This window comes from Haliotis asinina, chromosome 7 (genome assembly GCF_037392515.1).
Source record: "Haliotis asinina isolate JCU_RB_2024 chromosome 7, JCU_Hal_asi_v2, whole genome shotgun sequence".
In the NCBI taxonomy this organism is placed as follows: domain Eukaryota; kingdom Metazoa; phylum Mollusca; class Gastropoda; order Lepetellida; family Haliotidae; genus Haliotis; species Haliotis asinina.
The window spans coordinates 47,904,356-47,932,167 of NC_090286.1; the positions used below are offsets into that span (position 1 = coordinate 47,904,356).

Here is a 27,812-nt window from a genome sequence, read left to right on the forward strand (position 1 = left end):
TGAAGTGGACTGTTTATTTATTCAAATACGTGCCGAGAACTTCCAAGTGGGTTTTGCCCTATATTTCTACTGACAACTGACTGTCTACCATCTCTTCGATGGAGATATATACCGGCATTAAATAGTATCATGTCACATACCGCTAGACATTGATGTGATATTTAGTTCGTTTAAATCTTAATCAAATGTTATACCTGATACAGTGCAGTCATATGTGTCAGTCAACATTCAGGGTTGTAGAAACTCTAAAGTCTTTTTGTATAATTGGTTTAGCTCACCTTCCTTGTGTTCAAGTTGTTGTCAGTGTTTCGCGATCGTCGTTGGCTTAAAGCGTAAGGTTTTCTACAGCATCAGAAACACTTGACGAATTGATCGGAACTTCTTACAAGCATGTCTCGTCTAAAGAGGACTTAAATCCATTTAATGCATTTAAATTTAACTTTTATTGAAAATGAAATGAAAAACTGTTTTAGAAACGTTCTGGAAGCCACAAGATACTGAGAATTTAAACGTTCTGTGAATAATAATAATAACTGACAGAGAATGAAGTGTGATCGCCAGTCATGCTGCAAAAACATTTACGTCTTTTGGACAACTGTTTTAAATTATGTATTTAGCAACTACATTTTGTTAATGTTAATTTACAGTTTCCTAGGAAATGGAAATATTAGTGGGCTCTTGTCACCAAAAATATCTCTAGGATCCTTCGTGGTGATTTCCAGTGCGTCCGTCTGTGCTGGTGTTAGTGATACCAAAAATAATGAATATATTAATAATTCCACTGACTTATCACATGAATAAAGATGAAATCTGCTAAGGTTAAAAATATCAATAATTCCACTGATTTATCACATGAATTTCAGATGAAATTTGCTAAGGTTAACACCGTCATCTGGGGCTTTTAGTGTAAGTGACCTTGCCCAGATATTATTCAAATTATGATCAAAGTGGATTACCACTGACAAATGTATACGACCATCTACATAACAATCATATTATTATTAATTACTCCACTGTTATCGGATAATATACTGAAGTATTATCCTCAAGCGAATTTGGTTTTGCCAATAAAGAATACAGTGATGAATTCTCAGAATGGAATCTGACGTGTCTATTTGAAAGCTATGCAAGGTATTTCCTCATTAGGAGCGCTTTTGGTACTTTTTCCCCCGGCATTTGGTCTGCACACACCGCCGACGAGGAAACGGTAACAAGTCGTATCAGTCGACAGCAGTTTGCGTGCCACTTTTACTTGTCTGGCTGTGTATCCCCCAAACACTTTCAACCATATACGCGTCCCTTCGCATTGTACGGATGTACTGCTGGGACATTGTCTGGTCGTATCGTGTACTGTGTTGAATGACTTCCTTCCGTTCCGTCTTCGGTGGATATTTTGTGTTTGAGGTTGTGATTGTTAAAGAATGACTGATTCCGTTATTCTTGGGGACTTGTTACGCATTGTTAACTGTGAATGATCACTCACTTATTCTTGAATGACTTGTTTTACAGGAAATGTACAAAGCCAATATTGTCTTTCTGTCAAGCCAATGAACGTTAGGTGTCAGTGTGTTCGTTACGTCTACAGTCTGAGTTGTAGGGGAAGTTTTTTTATTATTCCGATACAGACTGAACATTGGTCTCTGGTACAATTGTTTATACTTTTCAGTAATATTGGACAGTTTTCATGTACAAGGTCTGTTACTCCTTACTGCTTATGATTAGATGGCCATCACTACCTTTCAGCAATACTTGTTAACCGGGGGCGGTGGGGTAGCCTGGTGGTTAAGGCGTTCGCTCGTCACGCCGAAGACCCGGGTTCGATTCCCAACATGGGAACAATGTGTGAAGCCCATTTCCTGGTGTCTCCCGCCGTGATATTGCTGGAATATTGCTAAAAAGCGGCGTAAAACTAAACTCACTCACTCACTCTCTTGTTTACTGAAGTGGCTTACCGTCAAACGACGCAGCACCACGGGATATCCATCAACTGGACATTTTCTACCTCCACTTAAATTCTTACAGAACATTTTTTACCAAAACACCATTCAATCAACGCGTGTGTGTCTTCGTGCGTATGTGTCCGTATGTGTTTGTCCGTTTCACAGTCTCTGAACCATATCATTTGCCCTACTCCAACGCCTTCCCTGCAATGCTAAAGCTGGGTGCTCCTTTCCAATTTAAATAGGTTTATTTTTTACAATCAAAACTGTCCATCACCCTGTCCATATCCTACATATCGATAATTCAGAAAAGCGTTTCTATCTGTATGTAATTGATACAGGAAGATTAATATATACTATTTAAAAAAAAGAAACGGATTAGCCACAAATCGGTTGTGATAGTGGTATTGTTTATATGCGTCTAACTGTTTAACACAGATACATCGGAACGTGAAATTTCACACCCACAATGTGGAAAGCTTAAGGCATAACATGTATACGATAGCCTCGTTTTCGACCAGGATGGACAGAAATGTCAGTATTTGTTATGTCCGCCACGCACAGGAATAACAGTTTTGATACGCCTTGTCATGGACTGGATCAGGTGCTGTATTGTGGCCGAGGAGATCATTGTACACTTCTCCTGCTGAAATGCAGGTAGCATCCTGAAGGTTTGGGGTTGATGATAGCATTGACGGAGACGTTGATCGGTTCATCCCAAAGATATTCTATTTGGTAAAGATCAAGTGAATGTGAAGGCCACGGCAGCAGATAACGTCGCTGCTTTGCTAAATGATTTCGCGTCGGACGCCAGATGACTGGAAAGAGAGGGAGGGTTGCAGAATATCGTCTGTGTACCGAACGGCCGTCACATTTCTCTGCACTTGGAAAAGAATCGTCCGAATGGTATATGATATCTCTGCCCACATCATTACATTCTCTTCGACGAATCTATCGACAGTTTAGGGCGTAACGTTCACGAACACGTCCACACACTCAGGAGTAGGAATCTGGATTCGTCGTGAATGCAAATACGCCTCCAGTTTCGTGAGTACCAGCACGCCCCGTTGCTGCACCACTGGAGACGTCGGGTGCAATGATGACGTCATAAAACGTTGCCAAAGTAAGGTCACCTTTTTTCTCCAACAGACGTCTCGCGACGTTTGTCCGCATGGTTTGTCCGGATATTCTTCGAAGACATTGGGCCCTGGCTGCTGTCCCCTCAACCGCAGAGGTACGATCACGTAAATAAAGTACCCGGACGTGTCGAACCTGCCTGGCTTTAGTGACTGTAGTTTTTTTTCCAAGCGGGGACGTTCGTTCTACCCGTTTGATTTTATCTGGCATTCAGACATCTGGTAACAGACGGTTGTGACTCTCCAGCCGCTAATCTACGAATAGCGGTGTTTCGTGTCACAGCATCAAGCCGTGGCGTAGCGATTTCGCCAAATAACTCTGCATTACAAGGTTAATTTTCGGAAATGATCATGGAATTGATATGCCAACACACCATTACTGCATGCATCGCATAAATTGCACGTGCAAATTATTTGGTTTCGTTGTAGCGACTTGTCTCTCAAAATCTGTAATTAATTTGATAGAACACAACATTTTCAGGGTGGTTATGTTTTGATGCATAGAGAAACTGTAGAACTACGCGTAAGTCAGTTCAGTAATGGATAAAACTCCCAATCATGAGGTTTTTTTTCAACATTGAATAGTAAATTATGTACATAGATAAAATAGCTCAGACTTAATGAATTGATTATTGTGTTTAATTTCAGTGTAGCATGTGAAAGAGAGTAATAATATGTGGAAGTATTAAGGGTTGTAGTGTTCAAATAAAGACTGTAGCATGAAAGTTAATAGATCGTTTTTTTATCACACCCACGTGCAACATGATGCGAATATTTTCGTTTCCCTTATATAACAGTGATTAATTGTGATTGAAGTACATTGTGATCGGGGCCGATATATTTTCTTTCGCTCTCTTTCGTGACTAATATTAATAACATACGCTATGGCAACTATGACGTTGTTCCTAATCGAATGAGTAAAACAAATGTTATAGTTAATGTTTATAATGTTTTACTGATTAAGATGAAAAATGCAGCAGAGAGGGTTTCAGTGATCCTGGCACAGTCAGGCTGGTAAGGCTATTCATCAGCTCACGCCCCCTGCTCTTCCATGTGAAGTCCAGGCAGCCAATGGGACTTCTCCAAGTGAACGCCGCCTAATCGAGCCAATCAAGTACTTCCCACTGTTATCATTATTATTTGAAAAAAATAAACATCGTTATAGAAGTATACTACTATCACACACATAACAAAAAAACAAACGAAAACAATGTTGCACCTTTTTGCAATCGTAAACCGTTTGCTGTGGGTCTTTTTAGATCAGTTTTATCCTTTTCCAAATGCTCCAAATCAAATCAACTTCTTTTGGCACAGTTGCCTCAATACACTATCGGAGTGTGTTATACACTTCTTATGAAAGCCTGTAATTACCCTTTGATGCCCTGTATGAAGGTGGCAAGGCATGTACTTTTGCAGGTGACACCGTGGTTACCGTGCGGAGACCCCCTGGGTAATTTGCATCCAGAGAACAAGAGTATCTACTGGTCGTTAATGGAGCAAGCCTAAGAAAGTCCCCGGTCCTGTGACACTCGAGTATTTAGAACCTAGGCCATACGCGAGCAGTGTTTGCTCAGCCCATGTCTAAATCGATCGATGCTGGGCATAGATTGGCTTTGACTAGACTATAGCGTTAGTGCATCTGGACACTCAGGAGGCTGTGGACGTTAGGTAAGTTCATCCCAGCTTTACCTTTATCTAAATGGCGTTGTGCTTTGGTAACGACTTTTTAGTTTACACAATTTGACCTTATCCTTCTATGACGCGACTACTGCATCCTGTCTATCCCAAAACAATTATAGAATTAATTTACGTGACTTAGCGTTTTTTTGCACTTTGCATGTTGAACTATCTTCACGAACAATTTCATTTGAAGTATTTTAATTCATATCTTCCATGGTACCTAATTGAATTATTGTTTCAGTAAATCAACTAAATCCAAATGAAGCTATGATTTTTACACATAGCTATCAAGGCACAATCAGAGGCTAGTTTACTTAAGCTTATCCTTAAAATATATGACATATACATCCGGAAATCATGTACGACCAATAACGATCGTTCTAAATCAGTAAATACAATAACAGTCATTTTAAATCAGTAAATGCAATGTATGTCATAGGATCATCTGCATACTGTAATGGGCCTACCAACGGTTTGTTAAGTAAGGGTCTGTTCATGAACATCGGGAATATAATGTTCTTTCTTTCTTTTCTTTGTAATGTCCCCAGACTTTAATTGTGCTACCTATTATAATGTCTCCTTGACCATGGAGCCATTGAAAAGTGTACAAGAATGACAACGCCCAAGTTGTTACATATGTTCATTCAAGCAGTAGTATAATCCACATTGTGTGCCTTTCTTTACACACTCCATGTCCACTACAGACTCAGGAACTGACCTATCGGACCAAAATAAGTTCATACCGTTATCTTACTTCGTAACTACATATTCACTTGTACGTTTACACTACTTCCTCATGTTGAAAAGAGTGGTTGGGTAGCCCGGTGATTAAAGTGTTCTCATGTTATGCCCAAAGCCTGGGTTCGATTCCAGAAAAGGTACAATGTATTAAGCTTGTTTCTGGTTCCTCGTTGTCATAGGGCTGGAATAATGCTAAAAGCGGTGTTACAAAATACATACTCAAACTTGCAACGTCTGTACTAAAAAATACAAAACTCAACTTTTAGTATGTCCTACTTTAAAGGATGCATGTTTCTTCCGTCATGTTGATGAGACCAGTCTTTGACCCTTCACCGTTTGGTTTACATGAAACTACTTTCAGTAGATATTATGTGTAATATATTTAAAGAAGATTACACCATGACATTAACCATCTAAGACCTGCACTAATACTAACTTTGCCTCTCCCCTGTAACAGGTTGGCATACTGTAACATGGCCGAAATAATGTTCGGGTCATTAAAGCAATTAAAGTGATTTCACAATGTTCGGCATCAAGTTCACAAACTTTCATAAACACGAATGGTTTCCTTGCAGAAACCGATCATGGTATCCGCACAGCATTACCCTTGTTTTGATGTGTTTGAATATGTTTTAATGAATAAATATCGTGTTTATACCTGCTGTTGAATCCGTGGAGAATGAAAGGGAACAGGAATACATTCATCGGGGTAATCCTTCACTCAAATCTGTCACAAGTTGTTGATGGCGAGAGCTGGTTATCTGCAAATGACCTTCCGGCAGCCTCGTAAGACCTCGCCCCGCAGGGGACCAACTGGTTTTGATTCCTTTGGATTTTGATGAAATGCATAGTTACCATATTAATACTATTGATGTCGTGCCGGATGTTGCCCTCATTTGTCTGTAATTACGTAGATAACCGCGAAGTGAGAGGGGTAAAATATTTAACTGGATATTCGTCTGGATAATTTTAGAACCTCCACGTTGACGATAGGCGATGTCAATGGCAAACAAGTAGTCCACTATAATTAGCTTGCCTGCGATGACAATTTGGGTGAGAGTTGTTTCTGTGTTCGCATCAGTATGAAGATAAAAGCCTCTCTCAGATCTTATGTCGTTAAAACATATTCGAACAGATGATTGCTAGATCAAGGTCATGGTCAAAGCATGATATGTGGTCAAGGTCACACAAAGCCGTGGTCATGGCAAGGGAAAGTCTTACATGGTGTTATATTTTTGTATTTGGCGAATATATGAGAGGCTCCCAAAGCATGCGCCTTTAAAAGGATATCTTCTGCCTCGGATGGCACTTTTTTGGATTAATGTAATGGTTTTAGGTGAACGTCACAATCGTGATCGACACCAGCTTGGTTTGAAGTATTCTAGCATTTTTTCGTTCAGCAAACAAAGTTGATCAAAATACACACTTCTGAAATATCATCAAACTTTGTCTGCAGTTTTGTCCACAGATAATATGCACAATACCTTCGGGATTGTCTAATTTGTCCAGTCAGTTTCCGGGCGGTAAATGTTTTCATGGTATGATGGGAGGGAAATGCATTAATAGATCGGAGCCAGACTGTCCATATACTGTCTGTACGTCATAAAGAATAGAGCGGCTCTGTGCTGCCGTACATCACCGAGGGGAAGCGGATTTGTCTTCTATATGTTTACATATAATATGTTCATTTGAATAATATTTTGAATCTTTTTGTTGTTACTTTGCATCTCACTGTTATATCTGCATGACATGCTGCCCGTATCGATTTGGACAAGACAAACCAGGCCCGGATGTGATAGGCAAAATTACGGAGTTTAATCCCAAATCCAAAAGGTTGCTTCTCACACCAGTCACGGGTTCCTAGGGTACTACTCTGTCACCAATATTTTTTTACCAGTATACAGTGTATATACAGCTATAGGGTGCTTACTTCAGTGTTCCCCAACCAAATGTTTGTTTTGGATGGGATAGGGTGGAGTTAGAGGAGGCAAAGGAACAACTGAGTTGTCTTTGCTTGTTTTCGAGACACATTGTGCAACACCTTGTCAGTGAATGTCCAGCGTTGGCATAAACACGGAATCTTAAGGGACACGATAGAGATTCATCTTACCGTATTCGCCGGCAACGAACGAGAATAGTAAGATGACGTCACAGAAAATGCTGATTACATGATACTCAGGAAAGGTATCTATCCACCCACGCACGTAACCAAACCAACAATTCTGACCTTGTAGTGTGTGATATGTTGGGTTTCTATAAATTATGAATTCTCTGTGCGTTTCGGACAATTAAGTGATTGACCAGATCCAGAACAAATATGGCATTTATACGGGGCACGTATACGCTTGAATCACAATTACCAAGTTATTCGACTCCCAGTTGTTCTTGGTGTCTCAGAGGTGGAACTGCAATAACTGCTGAGGGATATTAGGTGGGTACAGCACCTTTGCTGAAACACAGCCGTTCTTACAGTGTTTAAAGCCAATGGCTGCAATGTTCGGGGTGTTCACATTCTCCGGAACGTTATTTTTTGAGGTTCTTGAAAGACATTTAGAAGTTGAATAGAATTTAGAATGGAAAGAAGTTGTTATCTATAAAAACGTGTCATGTATTCATGTTCTCGACTGGTTCGAGTAGGCTGCCTGTTCCATTTCCTGTCTGAGATGCTTGTAAAGAGCCCTGAGCTGATCGCAGGCCAGTCCAGCCTGCTAGTGACAGGACTAACCGAATCCTCTTTGTTACATGTACGTCCTTTTCATCGGTAAATAATTATGACATGTTCAAAAGGCTGCATTGCCCCTTCTGACGACCACCGAGCACTTGCTTTTCATTCTCTGCTCTGTGTACTACAACGAATCCACAACCAAAAATCTACATGTACTAAATATAAAGGGTATTCATACCATGCATGTGCCTCACTTTCGTTTCCTTTTGGGACTGCCAATGTCTATGACTGCAACAGTTCAACAATACCCATTTGTTTGAGAGGCATTTTTGAAGTTGGTGGTATAGACAAAACTGCATGGATGAAAATACAAAGTTGGTCATCCAAACATTTTTGTTATCCCTAAGATATCAAACTTTGCAGCTTTTCCACATATTCATTATTTTTCACCATTATTAGCCTCATATTCACTGTATTTTGTTCACTTGTAAAATCAGAACAAATATAATCTTCACACCGCACGGTGGATCTGTTTGAAGCCATAACCAGTGACATGCCATGGTACAACGAACAGGCAAGTTACACATACAAATTGTTGTCTCGATGATTTCCAAGTATTAATTAAGTTGGTTTGTGCTTCTAATAAATCAGAAATAAGATGCCTGTGTGAGGATCCCGTTACCTAACCCAAATGTTTGGTCGATCAAGGCTCAGCCCAGTGCCCACGAAACTACTGTCATTACACGAGTCAATCTATCAGACAAGTAACAAGCTTTCTTCAGTCCTAACGACGCCGACGTTTAAGGTTAGTTGTCTCAGTATCTTCGTATCCCAGAATCTCAAGACGACAAAATCAGGCTGAAACGTACAGACTTTGAATTCAGGAGCTGCAAAGATGGAATTAAACTATCCAACATACAGACTCTTGTCTTGTTTCAGTGATTCCTGAAAGGCGTAATAAAGATTGAAATAGTTCTGATTCATAAACACAACGGTTCAGTCATATTTTCAAAAAAAAAAAAACTTATGATCAACAACATCACCAGATAAAAAACCATCATCAAACCATAGACCATAGACCATAGACCATAGACCAGCGTCTCGTTCAAAGTCAGGGCAACCTTGATCTGTGATTTTGTTTGTGTTTCATTGTAAGTTGCGCCGTAAACGTGGAATATAATACCAAAATATGGTTTGTTTGTTTAATATTTTGGCTATACGACGATTGTCTGTAAATACTCGCGTCTGGCAGTCTCTAAATTCTCGAATCTGGACCTTACAATCCTGTGATGAACTGCATGAGCGTCGATCTACGCAACTGGGATACGATAGCATGTGTCAAACAAGTCACCGAGTGTGATCACCTGAACCTGTTTGTTGCTTCATGCGAGAAGCGTGGGTTGTCTGAGACTACCTCCATCCCACATCTTCACGGGTCACTTGAAATACGTGTAATGACTTCCCTCGAGAGAAAATAAACGTTATGAACCAGTGCACGAGTGAATTGGATTCAACGCCTCTTTGAACAGTATTTCAATTATTTCACGCCGTGTCACCTTAATGTGGTAGGGAATACAAAGACGATGCTGGTCAAAGACTTGTACAAACTTGATGAAAGTTGGAAATAGTGCTAAGCCAAACTTGAAACAAGACGAACCAGGATTCACATCTTAAATCATAGGGTCCTACCACGGGACGCAACTCTGGAGCTTAGACAATTGGGCCACCCGTGCCTCCACTTTATTTCTTGTAGAACAATCTATCTATCTATCTATCTATCTAATCTATCTCTCTATCTCTCTCTCTATATATATATATATATGTGTGTGTGTGTGTGTGTGTTCTAATAACCGAACTGTATGACATTCACACACGCACACCACCACCACCGACAGAGAGAGAGAGAGAGAGAGAGAGAGAGAGAGAGAGAGAGAAATAGAGAGAGAGGGTCTGTTCCTTATTGTTACAGAATTGTATGGTATCCACAAACAACACACACACGGACATGTGCGTGTGCGTGAATGTCATACAATTCAGTTATAACACGCTTACCTAATGTTTCTCGTTTAACTTTATGTTGCCTTAATGTTTAACTTTAATATCGGTTATGTCTTAGGACGTGATATTTTACAGCCTATGCTAATTTATCATTATATCTCACTTTTCTACTTGCCTCGTGAAAGAAAGAAATATATGAGGTTTTATTGTCCCTTCCCAACAAAGAGGGCGCGCTAGTGTGTGCCAAAGGTATCAGACTTTGTGTCTGTGCCATCTATGATGACAGGCTTAGCGCTCTTGGTGTTATGGCTACAATTAATCACTGGACTATCAAGTATGGGTTGTGATACCTAAGAGCAGTTGTAGGGCAAGTCGTCTGTCTGAAGGATGCGTTTCGTGTCGTGCACCAGGCTATCATGGATATACCTTTTGTGTAGTTTTGACAGCATTGTGTGTGAAATGTAATGGGCTTGGGCATGACTGATGTTTTACTTCAACTTGGCCAGACTTAAGAAGGATATTGTCAAGGACAGGATCTCATAAGAAAGTTGGATCAGACATACTTGTGTGAAATTGAGTGAGCACACGTGTCTTGGGAGTAACCGTATGACACAACGATGTTTCTTGATGCTATTGTCTGACGAAGTCGCTATTTCATGATCTACCTTAGCTTTCTGTCTGTCCTCCAACGTGAATGTGATATTGTCTCTTTCAACACAGACAACTGAGTGAGTGAGCATATGTTGTCGCCGTCTTCAGCAATATTCCGGCTATATCACGACAGGGGACACCAGAAATGGGCTTCACATGTGTGTGGAGTTCGAACCCGGGTCCAAAACGTGACGAGCGAACGTTTTAACCACTAGGCTAGCGGAAGACCTAAAAGACCTGACCGTGACCAGGATAGTCGTGAACGACTGTGCTGAGTGTGCAGAGGATCCCAGTTTTTACTGCACTAGTAGTATTGCCACTAGTGTTAGGTAATGTCATATTTGGTACATGTCATATTTGGTACATGAGTTAAATTACTTTTAACACTATCCAGACCAATTTTAAAGGTCACATGCAACATAAAACACAACTTTGCAGATTCTGGTACCTTTAGGTATGCATCTACCGAAACAAATCATAAAATATGCCAATTCAACCTATAAAGTTGAAAAAGTCCGCGAAATCGGAGTTCAAACGTTTCACTAAATTCCCCCAGCGCTGGGGGGAAAACTGGTTTAACAGCTGTGCTGCGCTGCGTCCATAACGCATGCGCAGTGAATAGGTTCGCGGAGCTTGAAACAGTATGCATGCCCAGCGTCTGAGGTCGTGACCAGTAGTCTAATCTTGGTTGTGTACACAAACAAGTAAATAATCTACTCGTTACGTAAAAAAAACCTGGTTGATTGTGGTAAGCAGTCTCTGTCACAGAGAAAGCTCAGTGTCTGGTTTATTCACACCTATATGTCGGTCTGCCTATCTGCTAAAGACAACATGCAATACACAGCTTCAATCATTGACCACGTGCAATTTGAACTTAACACCTATCAGACTATACGACATAAATAAGTTGATTCATGACTCGTGCACCCGAGTCCCGTCTCTGCCACATTATGTAATTAGGCACGTGTGATACACATGACATGTTTTTATGTCTGTGGGTTGCAAACAAACTACATTAATTTTTTCGGATGACTGAATGTGTCGGAAACTGGTGCAAACTCTTGTCAGTTTCAAGTCCTGCTTTGTACTTGGACGAATGACGGATTCCAGCCACGCAGTAGTTTACCATTTCTACTGACATGATTTTTTACTGGATCGAGCGCGAATTCAGAGAACATGTATTTTCCAAACCCAACATCTCTATATACATTCTTCATGGAGAACGACTTCTTTTAGTGCATATGATTTTGTTTGACAACAGTATATGAATCCATACTGAAACGACGCATCAAGAACACAAAAAGAAGTTGTTATATCATGAAGAATCTTACTTTCTTGTGACTCGCTCTACTTCTAAAATGCATCAAACAGATCATCTTTCTGTACACACAATGAACCCTCAGCATATCAGCAAATGGAACAGCCAATCGGAAGCCGTCGTTACACTTGAGTGCATATCCACCCACTACGACTGGGTTCGGTCTCCCGAGGGCTTCGTTTCGGGGGAAGTAAGCCCAAGTACAAAATATTGCACTTTTGAATCGCGATTGTACGCTTATAATTTTGTTTATTTGTTTTTTTAAAAGCATCAATGTATATTATATGTCATGAATAAGTGATAAATGTGGTTTAATTATGTTTGATTTTTTGGTTGCATGTGACCTTTAAGGACATCGCAACAAGCGCGGATACAGGTAGTTGTGATGCCAACCTACCGGTCTACCCATTTACCAACTTTTAGCGACATTCCAGTAATACCACGGTGGGGTACACTATAAAATCTGGCTTCACACAATATACCCATGTTCGGAATCAAACCCAGATCTTCGGCGAGAGGAGCGAACACATGAAACACTGGCTTCACAACAATGTACGCATGTGGGCAATCGAACCTGGATCTTCGGCTTAGCTTCAACCATGAGGCTAGCTCCGTCGCCCGTTTTGTAGACGTGCCTGATAATGATACAGGAATACACACGATTCGATTCTTTAACAGAGATACGATTTTGTATAATCATTAGATATTGTCCTGTTTAATTACAACTGCTTCGTAACAGAGATACGAATTTGTATAATCATTAGATATTGTCCTGTTTAACTACAACTGCTGCTTAACAGAGATACGAATTTGTATAATCATTAGACATTGTCCTGTTTAATTACAACTGCTTCTTAACAGAGATACAAAGCTGTATACTCATTAGACATTGTGCTTTTAATTACAACTGCTGCTTAACAGAGATACAAAGTTGTATAATCATTAGACATTGTCCTGTTTAATTACAACTGCTGCTTAACAGGGACACAAAGTCGTATAATCATTAGATATTGTCCTGTTTAATTAACACTGCTGCTACTGACCTACTTTCATGGTTACAACAGGAAGCCACGCAGAAACAAACGCTGGATTCCAGTCAGAATATTGACTTTGTCCTTCCCATATGTTCCAAGCAACCATTAAGACAGGCTATTTTCGACCACAGTCAGTGAGGTTTCACGATAATATTTACCTTTGTATTTGAATGTCTATTTAACATTACCAATATTGTTGAAATTCCTCTTTATGGATATTTATAACCGAAGCAGCATAAGTCATCCATCCAAGTCAATAAGTACTTACAGAATAGAACAAGATACTATAATGCATGTACAGCGATCGACATATTTATAACTGAAGTAGAAATACATCTACCCAAATCAATAAATACCTATAAAACGCATAAGTGGTGACAATCCACGTATGGCAGTCAGCCTGCTTCATGACAAACATTGTTGGAGAGAATGCTAGATATGGTACTCTAGCACTTCCTTTCAATCAATATTTGTGAAACACATGACGATCTTGACTTCAAGTAGTTTGAAAAGAAACAATAAAAGCATGACTGAGTGACATGTTGTACTTTTTGTCCCTTCATACTCTGAACATTATTGAATTGTTTCGTCTGTTATGACACTGATACACTGCACAATTCCTCGAGCTTCGCCCCAAATCAGATTAAACTTCCGTCCATTGAAAAAAATGGACATTGTGAGAACGTTTTATCTGAAACTAACGTTTTTCCAAAGCAAATGAAATAAGCATTCGTTTTTGGGGATTTTATAAGCCTGGGAACCGACAGTCTGAGACAATATCTGACTTTGAATAAACAGAACTGTTTCAAGAAGAAATCGTTTGTTGGTTGGTTGTTTATACGTCGCAAATGACGGCGGTCTCTGCATAACTGTGTCTGAGCCAGACAATCCAGTGATCAACATCATACATATGTCAACAAAGTCAGCAAGCCGGACAACCCGTGTGTCGTCTCTCACGACCAAAGCAAAATAGTAAAATATCACGATTGTTTTATGACCTATGATAAGCAAACACACGTGAACTTATAAGGTGTAAACTTCTCTCGAGGATAATACGGTCTGATGTACGCCTCTTTGAAAGAGTGTTATCCGAGCCGGTATTGTTCAATGTACAAAATATCATTTTATGTTATTCTGAAGATCCTTACTACCGACTATATGGCATGCAAACAAAATAGCATCTGCCTCAACGGGATTTTCATAATCACTCAAACATAGTCTGACAAGCTTAAAACTACCATAAAATTATCAGTTATGCCTAGGTTGACTGTGCAAACGATTCAGTGAATAGTATAGTTTAAATAATGCAATGAAATAAATGTCGACACAGTGAACTCAAAAACAGCTAATCCAACTGGTTTCGAACTCCTGGTACTGCATACGTCATTCTATGATGTCATACGATTGTTAGTAGCTTCGTGCCGGAGTGTTTGGCGATTACCGTGATAGCGGGTAATATTTTTGTCCAGTTGTCAAACTCCTGGCAGGGGTGACACAGAAACTTGTTGAAGCGTCATTGACCAATGAAATGAGAGTATTTTACATGAAGCGAAGATAATAATCTATGGTACATTCTCTGCGATAACACAATCAAACATCCCGCAAGAAGTTTTGCATATTGTGTATACATATCCTGTGAATAGTACCGTGGAACAAGGTGCAATAACAATGTCATTACACTGGGACACACCTAACAAATTTTAAAGGAGAACGTGCATTGGCATGTTGTAGGCGAGCCAGTGAGTGAGGTTTTACCTCAATATTAGGAACATTCCGCCTATATGGCGGCTGTGTGAATATAGGTAACAGACAGACACATCAGACACATTAGACACATGATCCAGTAGACCAACAGCATGAGCGTCGATGTAATTGGGACACGATTACATTGTGTCAACTAAGTCACCCAGCCGATCCCGTTAGTCTAATATTACGAAAAACTTGGGTTACTGAATATCAATTGTAACCCTTATCTAAAGAGGTCCAGTTTACTGTGATGCATTAGACGGACAGTTTACAACAGGAGGACAGGAATGGATCTGATCGGCCCAAGTTGGGACGGCCATGTGTGACCTCACGCAGAGGCCATTGCAGTTCGTAATTGTTTCATGACCACAACGCCATCTAGTAAAGCATTGTTTAGGGTTTGTTTAAAATATAGGACTCGAATCTAAGACAAAGACGAAGAACGGAGGGCCATGAAATTTGCAGCAGATTTTGGGTTTCGAGCCCGTTTCACATCATATACAGCTGGACCCGTGAAGTTCTCGGGGTAGAATAGGCCTTCAGCAACCCATGCTTGCCATAAAAGGCGACTATGCTTGTCGTAAGAGGCAACTAACGCAACTGGGTGGTCGGGCTCGCTGACTTGGTCGGCACATGTCATCGGTTCCCAATTGCGCAGATCGATGCTCATGTTGTTGATCACTGGATTGTCTGGTCCAGACTCGATTATTTACAGACCGCCGCCATATAGGCGGAATATTGCTGAGTGCGGCGTAAAACTAAACTCACACACTCACTCATATACGTCTGGTTAATAATCTCGGCTTGGTCTTATGTACAATATCACCTTATAAGGTTTCAAGGGACGTTATTCATTTTTGCTCTATTACTGTTTTGACAGCTTGTATAATAGGGAAACATTTCAACACAAACGTTTTCACATCTTTAATAAACCATTTACGAATACGAACTGATACTTACGACGTCGTATATTTTTCTATTTAGTCTGTGATGACGTTTCATAGTTTTTAAATATACGTCCTCCAGAGATTAAAATGTCATGTGTCGTGGTAGTAGAATGGTTCATACTCGTGCACAAATCACGTGTGCTTATTTTGAGCTCAATGGTTTTTGGGGTTTTTTGTAAATAAGAGTGACAAAACCCTTTCCATATTCATACTTTCCACATATGCATTCATATTGGGTATTATCCAATCCCTGCAAAACGTGGAGCCGATTGTGCAGTTGTGACTATATTGTGAGCATATATTTGTTCCAGCAGTCACAAATGTTAAACCATACGATGTTGGCTGGAAACAAAGAAACAAATCAAGTGTGGACCAGACAATCCAGTTACCATACGATGGTGGCAGAACGTGTTTTTGAAGGTGATCGTATCTTGCCCTACTGGTGGCTCTCGTCATAAACATATGCAAGGAATCATCCTCTCAAGCTCCATCTGGTTTCGAAGCAGAGTTAGGCATAGGCGTCTCCTGTTGTCTTCTAACTGGGTCTTTTGACCATAAATATATGTTTTTATGGTTGTCTTCTAACTGGGTCTTTTGACCATAAATATATGTTTTTATGGTTACAAAACAGCATGGAACCCTGGCATTTTCATTTTTATCAGCACTTGGAGTGTGCAATTTACTTGATAATATGACTTCTTTCATCTCTTACAGATTCGCCTTTGGAAATGTCAGCTGGTTCTGACTGTGTGACAAGTATCCTAGGGTGGGTACAGATCAGCACGAATTGTGAGAAGAAATAACAAGAACAGTGACATTTTGTGAGTGGCGGATTCCAGGTATTAAATCTTTTTGAATGTCTAGTTTTAGAAAAAGGTGAATCAGCCTTTGGCTGTTTGTGACAAAAGCTGAGCGACAAAACCGGAAGTGGGGACATTGCATCGACGTAAAGGGACCTATGGCTGGAAGGTCATAGAAGCATCTACGCACTGAAGAAACTACGTGGAGGGGATTTCACTTAACGAAAATGGATTCCATAAAGAATTACAGTTTCCCCAACGAGTCATATGGAAATGTTAACTTTTCCTTCGTGCCGAGGCAAAAATTTGTTAACCCTCTATCGGACACCAGCATGCGAATTCTCTTCATAGCAATCTACGCCTTTGTGTTCATATGCTGCTTCTTTGGTAAGTATTGTATTAAAATCATAATTATCATGCGGTTTCAGTATATGATTATGATATTCTGAGATAGAGTCGAGGTTTTGATCTTGGATGAAACAATTTGATCATCTTGGTTTCAGGTATTATCATCTTATTCTTGACGGGATCGATATTGTTTAGGGGTGTTCGTTTAGACGTGATTCTGTTCTTCCAAATTCAATATTATCATGTGATAAAACATGAGTTTCAAAGCTTGGTGTTTTCTGATAATAATGTTCCCATCTCCGTATGACTACGTATGATGTTACGTATTGTCACGTATTGAAAAGGAACGCGTGTGTATGCCTTTGGTAAAGAAGCCACTCGGACGAACTCAACGAAAATTAGTGGAACACACTGACAATATATGGTAGTTTTGGCACGGAAATGTTTAATAATATATCACAATAGGCTATCAATTTATGAATTAACATATCTTATACCCCTAGGTATTTGTGAAGATTTTTACTAGGTCAAATACGACAGTTATTGAACAGTACGATGTATAAACTCACTTGTTAAAATGTTTCTAAATATCGAACCAATGTATAAACGCACTTGTTAAAATGTTTCTAAATATCAAACCGTTGTATGTTCATTAGTTTCCATCGTGAGATTACCAGGACTAAATGATGCTCTCTGAGCTTTGTTGGTCAGAATAGCGTAATTGTGGGGTTTCTTTCGTAAACGACCATTGGGGTACGTGAAGTACTTACTGAAAAAAGTCTTAATTTACATATGTGCGAAGGACAAGAGAACGATGCCCCATCTCGTGTCACCAGCAGAAGGTGGGCAACAACTTTTACACGTGTCAGGGATGAATCCCGTTCTGGAATTTTGATTGGTTCGGTTGCTTAAAACTGCGCTATACAATATATATCCATCTACATTGTTGCAAATAATCACGCCTGGATCAGACAGTTCAGTAATCAACAGCATCAACAGTCACGAGCATTGATCTATGAGATATGATGAAGTGTCCACCCGATCCCTTTAGTTGCCTCTTACGATGGGATGCTGAATACCAGTTCCAGTCGGGATCTTCAAGGTCCCGTCCTGCAGCGGCCATCAGAAATAACTCAGAATATCTGTGATATTTAAGCTTGGCATTTCCGTGTTCCATTTCCAATCTGGGGATGCTATCTAAAACTCACTTCTTGTGTTCCCCTGAGACATGTTGCTGTATTACCGCTTAAAGGTGTAAAACCATTTCATTCACTATAATTTAACATCTTGACGGGGAAGAGGCAGAAAAGTTCTCTATCCTTTTATTTCCTCGAAAGAAAACATCCTAACTCAAACCAAGGTTTTCGTCAACCTGACATTCCCTATTAGGCAATTGCCTCTGGTTTCGCAAACACGTGGTGCCAGCCGGAACCGTGATTCGTGACGGTTCTGGAACTGCCGCTTCCATTAAATGTAATTTTCCTTCATTCTGGTAATCTTTTCTCGCTTCGAACATGCAAAGACGAATATCCGCTAGCACTGGCGATGTAATTTCATATTCACAGACCTTCGTATTTGCTTGTTCCCTATAAATAACATCACGACGACGTGTTTCACTTTTTGAACCCATCACACAATGAAGTAAGGACACGTAACTTTGGCCCAGTATGACATGATAAAAATACTGAGGAAAATAGTCGTAAGTGGAATCATTACTTTGTACAATGTCAAGTAAATCATGAATGTCAAACCAAAACATGAGTCTCGTCAACCAATTCAGACGATGACCTACTTCTCAGCCGATCCGAATTTTCTCGTGTGAAAGTGAAAAGAGACACTATACACAACTATGGTTACACTGAATTATACTTTCTTGTTTCATAAGTAAATAGTATTTACAAATTAATTTTGATTTTAAAGTTTAAATTCGTCGTATTTCAATATTAAATGTCGATGTTTAGGCGACATATCCTTAACTAAGACATCACAGACTGCCCGTTTGAAGAGGCCGTACAGTGTTCACAATTCACCTGGCGCACTGGTTACAACTGGTATTTGTTCCTTACGCTTACTTAACGTATTTTGTAACGTGCCGTGTGAATGACATAATATCAAGTAAGTACCGTTTCAAACGTTTCCAGCGGCCGAGCCTCGTTTTGGGATTTCCAAACTTTCCACATTTCCGTTTGTCGGAGCACGCTGCACAGTATAGAGCGTAGGGTTGCAATATAATAGTCAGATGTGTCAAACAATACTGATTAATATTATGTATCCAGCCGAATGAGTTGGCCTCAAAATTCCCGACTGACTCTCGACTATTTTACTAAGTTGCGCAACAGGACGGAACCCAGTCAGCATGAAACGGGATTGTTGAGTAATTAATGTTTTGACTTGGTATGCCCCCAGCTGATCTCAACCCTTCGGTATCTCATCGTTCAAACAATCGTATGATGGCTACATCCTGTTGTTTCATCTTCTATTGTAATCTTATGATCTTATGTCACCCAGGACAATTGGCGTGTTCTCATTGATTCCAGCATGACGCATGTTGACAACACACTCAAGTTACCTTTCCAAATCCCCGTAATCCCTGTGTAATTTAACCTGGACATTTTACCACAAACAAATCAAACAAAGAGTACATTTTGCAATACCAGTAATGAACCTGCCACTTGGTACATGAATTAATAGCCTTGCTGACACATAAACAGTTTCAGTTTAGACAGAATTTCTATAAACCCTCTTATAAATATCCACGTAACGACGGGGACTGCGACTAACACATGTGATGAATGTTTTAGCATGCCGTTTCCACTGGTTGCTATATTTCTCGTTCATAATAAACATGCTACATCACTGACAGAGGTAAAGAGTATGTGTGTGTCCCATGGGCTTAGGGCTCTTGGTCTTTTGTATAACGTATAACGTATACGAACCCTACTTGTTCATCCGCCCTTCCTTCGTTTTAAAACCTCTTCCAGACAACAAATCTATGGGTTGTGGAGGGACATAACTATGAATTCTTGGGCAAGTCTTCTCGACGTATCACTAAATAGCTGTATTTCATTTATTACAGACACGTAAATACACTAAAGTCTAAAAGAAACGTTATCCTCCTTTCTTAATGGCTATAGTTGTGGTAGGTGGACGTTCACTTCTTGGTCTCTCTATGAAGTCTCTCTGTAGCGCTGAACAAGTCTTGTTACTATATTTTACATTTTAGTCTCTCTATATACGTTAGGGAACCATGTAACACATGAAATGAATGCAAATACCGCTTGAATATTGGTACATTTTGGACATAAATCTTGCTACTTGAAAACAGAAAATGGAAAAATTTACTTTGCAAGCAAACATGTTAACAAAGATACCTTTTGGATGTTCCTAAACACTTTTTCACAATACCAAAGACACGTTTTACTTGTTTCACGAATGCAAATCAGCGGAAATTGTATCAAAAAGACTGAAATCATACGAATGATTATTTTACAATTATCTGGCATCTACTGTCACCAGTTTGCTGGAATACTGCTGAGTGTGATGTTACGCAAACAAGCATTTCCATAACCATAGGAAACCTTTGCTGAAAGCAATTTTCCATTCCGAATATGTCATGAAAAATGTTGATTTGCCTTTACCGGCAGCGCTAGCCAAGCAATGCATTAGCATTACCAAGGTACAAGAAATTCACCTCAATCCCCAGTTCTGACTTTTGTCAATCCGAAATGTCAATGCCATACTGAATATAGTAATAGGTGTGGCTAATTATATTGTTATCATAAACTGTAATAATAATGGATACTTAAATCTAGCTTGCATTGCGCTAAGACATATTACCCCCGGGTAACATTAGAGGAGTTAAAAGGTTAACAAGCATGTGAATCATCTCAGCCACAGCCGGATCCAGAGGGGGCTGCGCACCACTCCCACCCTTTTTGTCCTGAAATTTTTTTAAATGACCATTTTGGCAATTTTTAACAAACTCACTCACCTAGAGTGAGACCACGTGTCACATGAGCGTCGTTGTTGGACCTTGTCACCCATCCAAGGTCTGTCCGTAAACAACGATGATTTGTGACCTGGGCTTCGTTTCACGAAGCACTAAGGTGATAGTAAGTCTTTAAAGTAACCTCAGTGCAATGTTAAAGAAAGGTTAACCTTAATAAAGGCAGCTACTCCTGATATATTCCGTTGCAAGTCACTAAGGTAACCTTATGTTAAGAGAGGTTAACCTAAGAAAAGAGCTGCGTCGTTAAAGGAACCCCCAGACTCCATGCACACGCACCACTGCCTGTTTATTTAACGAACTGATATGACAATCGCTACTTCATGTATTATCGGCGTATGTATTCTCCAGCCGGTTGAAGGTAACTATTAATAATAGATAACGGAGAATGATCAACATATTACGTCTTCAGTGTAATGTTTTAGCCAGCAGGGTCGTCGTCTGGTTCAAAATAACTATTCGTTGAAGATGCATTGTGTTCAATTAATCCCGATACTGATGAAGGTCACTGTCTTGTTGAATACGATCATGATCTCGCGGACTCATTAAACGTACTTCTAAACGTGCATTCAAGGCATATATGAATACGATCTTTCCAGTTCGGCAGCCGTGATCAATCCTCTAACACGGTTTTGGTCTGATTTACAGTGGCCATGAATCACAGTTTAGCGTACTTCGTTGCATCCGGACGGACATGTTTCGTGAAGCATAGTAATGATTTATCGAAAACCAAGTTCCCCGTATTCCGTACTCCATATTCCGTAATGGTCTATTCAATTTGTGCTATGGATTCTCATAGGGAACGTGCCTATCTTGGTTGTGACTGAAGTAACCGACCATTAGGATATGTCGCACTGATTGATTGATTGATTGAGTTTAGTTTTACACCTCACTCAGCAATATTGGGGCTCTATGGAGCATTATGTAAATAATCGAGTCTTGACCAGATAAGAGAGGGATCAACAGCATGAGCATCGATCTACGCATGACATCATCCACGCAGTTAGGATAAGATGACGTGTCAATAACCCTGGCCACCCAATCCCGGTAATCACCTCTTACGATAAGCATAGATTCCTGAAGATCAGTTCTTCACGGGTAGGATATGTCCTATTGCCATCACGATACTATGTTGTCATGTTTTAGCTTCATCCTCAGTTTACATTTACATGAATTTCCAAACGCAATGAAATAGTTTGGTATTCCAATCAAACGTTAAACAGAATATTATGTACTATATTCAGGACCATCGTAATATCCTTGCGTATTCAAACGTGTGCATTATGCATGACTGAAGGCCAATTGGCATATTCTCTTGATTCATGAAATAGGCATGGATGCGCGCGCGCGTGCACACACACACACATACACACATACTCACACTCACTCACTCGCACTCATGTTTGTTGGTGTCGGTTGAAGGCAACACTGCTGGTGGCAACTCCAGAATCAGCGTCTTGAGAAGAGCACAGAATCCACCATCAACATCTGATCAATGATGCTTGAAAGGGATTATAATACAATTCCTTGCTGACATGACACACAGTTAGTGTCAACGAAAAAATAAAACCTGATGTGGTGCATGAACGACTGTAATCAACTTTGTGAGGAAACCGAATTGCCGGAGCCAGAATATGACATGCATGATGACATACAAGTTCGGTCCGGCTATTGTGTAAGCACATATCATTTAATAGGCAAGTTGAATACGATTAAAGCCGTTCACTTACCATTTATCCACTAAGGTTTACTCGTCTGCGAAAAAGCGATCTCATCTGGGTAAGCGTAATCTTTAGAAATGCAGCTTCGTCCTAGTGCATGTATAAATACTCATATGTGTTTTTGACTGTACGATAATCTATCAAATAATGCAAGTACGGCAGGTAATGACAATGACAAAACCTTCTCCAAATCCATATGATAAGATAGATATACAGAAAATGGAATCCAATAACCATGATATCAAAATTTCGTGAACCCGACAGACGCATTATTTTGATTGAAATACTGTCACACGCACAATACTCATACCATCAATTTAGAGTCACATTGTCCTTGCTCCTTGTTCTCTCAGGTAACATACTGTCATTATCAGCATGTTTCGCTTCAGGGACAAAGCTCATGACATTGTACACTGCACGTATCATTACAACTAGCAGAAGGTGCCACCCGAGACATATATAACTACGTTTTCTGATGAAATGGAGACACAATGATTCTTTCAAATGTGTATGCCTGCCGTTAATTGAACGCCAGACCACAATCAGTCTGATACAACACTCAGTGGTGATGTAAAACCTCAGTTTTATTTCTCATTCCTTTGAGCACGACGGTCTGATTAAACAACATTTATAGATGTGGAATCTAATTGGAGAAAATTGGACGTACTTAATGAGCGAAATGTTATCATATATGCTCACTAAAATGTCTTCCATCACCTCATACTTTGCATAGTAATAATATGTTACGATTAACCAGAGAACGGGAACTTACTATCTGCATATAATGACCCTCAAGAAATATTCAAAAGTCAAATCTAAGCACAAAAACAGAACCAAAACCTGTAGTTTTTTCAAAGAAGCAACCACTGAGAAACTAAATTGGTTTAGTTCTATGACGTTAACACGTGCAGTTAATTTCAGGATTTTTGTATGCAAACCTAAAGAAATCTCATTAGTATCAATAACGTAGCACAATATCAATCTAATGATAACTGCTACCTCCACCAACTACAATAACATCCCAAAGTCTCCTCAGGGATGTATCAGAATTTGACGTGGAGGTATTGCTTTCCATTCGTGATGGAACGTTCGTTCCACTACATCAAGACTGAGTACTGGAGGATTTCTCTGGCGTATTCTGTGACCCATAATGTCACAGGCATGTTCTATAGGACTGTGATGCGGACTCCTGGTGGCTCAATGTAGAATTACAATCGCCTTTTGAAGTAAGAATTACATTACATTTGTGACGTCATACCATTGTCTGTTCTCCATCTCATTTTCTCCCTCCCCCTCTCTCTCTCGCTCTCTCTCTCTCTCCATTACCTTTCAGGAATGGAGCGGTATGTACCATTTAAAAATTAAAGACTTCATCCTGTCATTTTGAAATTTAATTTTGATAACAGAAATATTCCCCAATATTTTTAATATAATTCAAGTAGGGTAATATCCTTTCCATTAATAATATGTTTCCATTCCTGAAAAATAATGTGCCTCGGGCCCTCCGGGACCTCGGTTCCATTATTTTTAAGAAATGGAGAGTCACTCGGACATTACTGTCTACATCACAGATGATAGGTGCACGATGCCACTAAGCACCTAGCTTTGCCATCCATGAAGACTGGTCGTGTGTCTAGAGGGTGGTCAACAAAATGCACAACAACCTTGTGAAGGATGTCAGTGATGTGCCGTTCCCCATTCAGATATTGTCTGATCGTCACAAGGTCAAGTTTACAAGTTTACCACCATTAAAACCCCAGCCAAACGGTACTTCCTCCATGATATTTCTGTGTGCATATGCAGCATTTCTGCTGCGCCAAACAGGAGTCATGAAGAAACGAAATCGACCTCAGGCCAAATCGAGGACCCTTTGCTATGACCTTAGATTGCAGTGGCGTCTAGCTTGACACAAAGTACCAACAGAGGGAATGCCGCTGGTTCAGTAGGAATATTAGAGGGAATATATTAGATATTCACAGAAACTGAAGAGTGATGGAATATTATCATGCTATTGACAAAATACATAGTACAGTAATACTGTGAATGAACCCACTTGTCATAATGTGCGAACCTTAATGCTCAAAGTCCATTTGTCGTTGTAAGTGTCAGAATATCGCTTAAATATGCACATTATTGATTTAATTGAGTGAGTAAAAAATATGGTTTTAAAACGCTTTTAGCAATAATCCAGCAATATCACAGCTGAAAACACCAAATTTCGGCTTCACAAATTTTACCCGTGTAGGAAATCGAACCCAGGTCTTCAGCATGACGAGTGGCCAACCCACCACCCCTGATTTCATTAATATCAAATAAACATAAAATATTTTCCCTTCAAAGTGAAAAAAACATAACGGTCCGGGGTAGAATAGCCCTTCAGCATCCCATCCTTGCCATAAGAGGCGACCATGCTTGTCGAAAGATGATAGGGTGGTCAGACTCGCTGACACATGTCATCGGTTCCCGTTTGCGCAAATCGATGTTCATGCCGTTGATCACTAGATTGTCTGGTCCAAACTCGATTATTTACAGACCGCCGCCATATAGCTGGAATACTGCTGAGTGCGGCGTAAAACTAAACTCACTCACTCACTCAAACTGAAAAATGGCTAAATGCACCTATTTGGGCACAGAGGCTCAAATTACAAAATACTTATATCTGTTAACTTGCCTATTTCATTCGGTAAAGTGCACACTCATAACTAGACTTGTAGTTAGGTCAAAACCAAAGGTCAGTCGCACTCAAACAGTGTTGCGGTAGCTAATGGGAATATGGAACAAGGATTATTTGAACACGCGTTCCAATGATATCTGTAGGCACTGAATGCGACAGACGGAGTTATTATGTCTGTCTGTTTTAATCTACAGGTCCCGATTTGTTACAGACCGACCGTAATGATCACAGCAAAATTGATGGCATGAGATGACGGTGTACCAGAACATCACGCATCAGTGAGTGGTGCATAAGTGCCTAGAACTGTAGGACAGTCAATACTAAGCAAATATCATCAATATGCGCAAAGTATTATATGCAAGACTAGCACGGGTAAATTTAATCCCCAATACGTGTGTTCGATACCAAGTAATGTGTTCAGGTGATGTTTAGTGAAGCTTGGCATACATATGTGTGAAGAAGCAATTCTCTCCTCAGTTATGGCTACTTATTGAATGTCTTCATACCGAGGTAATTGTCTCCTGAAGCACGTACCGTTGGCATCCATCTTGATGCTGAGAGTACAAGAGTTTCTACTTCGTCATTTAATCAATATCAATCAATGCATATCAATCATCTCTGAATAAATATTTGTATGGGTCAAAATGGTCAACGTTGCCAGTGTATAAACACACATTATTTGTCATATGATGTTCAATATACATACAGTGAGGTTTGTAATCAGGGCAATTATTGTAAGGAATTAACACTATCGACATCTTCTTGAAGTTGACGCACTGAAGTCTTTCTGTATCTTGTCCTTACTGTTATACCTCCTTGAAAAGTTCTACTGAAGTCTTTCTGTATCTTGTCCTTGCTGTTATACCTCCTTGAAAAGTTCTACTAAAGTCTTTCCGTATCTTGTCCTTACTGTTATACCTCCTTGAAAAGTTCTGCTCTCTTACTGTTTTCTTACTGAATTACTTTCCACATTTATTGGGAAAAGCGAACATGTCTTGCCATCTACCCTTATGAGATCCTTTCGGCATTATTGAAGCACAGTTCCAATTGTGCGGCGTAAACCATCTCACAAAGACATGATTTCATCATCTAAGGCTTTGATAAAAGATGATTCATTGTCTGATAATAGGTTTCGGGACAATGGAACCATTCCGAGTGCCTGTCTCTCTCTAAGGAACGCAATTGATCGCTATGAAACTTACAAAAGCATACTGACATTCAGCCACAGTCTTTACAATAATGCATGAAATAGTTACGGTGTGCTTTGACATAAGTATGTAACATTTGTTCTTTAACGGACTGGTGCCAATGGGGTGGCGCAGTGATTAAAACATTCGTTCGTCACGCCGGCAACCCGGGTTCGATATCCCACATGTGTAAAGCCCATTTCTGGTGAACCCCACCTTGATATTGCTGGAATATTGCTAAAAGTGACGTGAAAGCATACTCACTAACTCACTCACCCACACTATAACCGCCACATCTGTCTACTCCAAGGCTGATTATTGGTGATACACAGTGTGTGACTCGTGATGGTTTTTGGAAAGACAAGCAGAGCAATGACCTAAGATGCATACGTTAAATACGCATAGTACACCATGGGATTCATCATGATTATCCGTCCTTTATTGAAAACCGCATCTCTATAACTGGGTCAATATCTTATACTATGACGTCACACATTACGTCACAAATGACCAATTACTCTGGCATGAACGTTGCTCTGTATTTCTTGTATGCGATACTGTCCAAATTATCATTGTATGGCCTTATTCGTGTTTGCAGTCACAATCTGGACAATGTTCATATTAACCGAAATGACAGTATATGCTAATCGCAATGTTGCTGCCAAAGCAAGTGAGCTCTGACCACCTGTTTCGTTAGAAAGGACAGTCAAAGTGGTATTTCCCTTCCATTCCGTATTCAATTACGATCAAAGGCCGCCGCGAATGGCACATTGATTGTGTATCTCAGGTTATACAACTTTGTGCATTAATTCTCATTCACGTCCATTTTCAAGTATCTATGCGAACGTCAGTCCCATCAAATCACTAACACTGGGACAACAGCCAGTATCGACCCTTTGTGAATGTCTAAATCAAACGAAGAGATCAAACCTTATTATTACGAGACCCCGTTCGCCCGACTTCCACATTTATCAAGTGGGAAGGCTGAAGCAAATGGACACCGTGTAATATGTGTCATGGGAAATGTACACATAGGACGAAAACTATACCACGAATAGCAATCCTATTGTTCATTATGTTGAAATTGTGTGCATGTATTAATCCTTCGTTTTACATTACATTGATAATACAATTTTCCAAATAGTTTATGTGTCCAGCTTTGCATTTTGAGAGTTGGACATTTAGGAAAGGTCAATGTAAACAAAATGGAATTAATGTCT

At 39.9% G+C, this 27,812-nt stretch overlaps 1 protein-coding gene across 1 annotated transcript in view; it reads left to right on the forward strand.

Annotated features, from left to right (window-relative positions):
- The first annotated feature begins 4,708 nt into the window (after positions 1–4,708).
- LOC137292219 (trissin receptor-like) overlaps positions 4,709–27,812 on the forward strand; it is a 47,162-nt gene continuing 24,058 nt past the window's right edge. The window contains exons 1-2 of the mRNA XM_067823795.1: positions 4,709–4,744; positions 16,571–17,043. Coding sequence (XP_067679896.1) covers positions 16,884–17,043 — 160 coding nt within the window. The 5' untranslated portion in view covers positions 4,709–4,744; positions 16,571–16,883. The remainder of the gene's footprint in view (positions 4,745–16,570; positions 17,044–27,812) is intronic.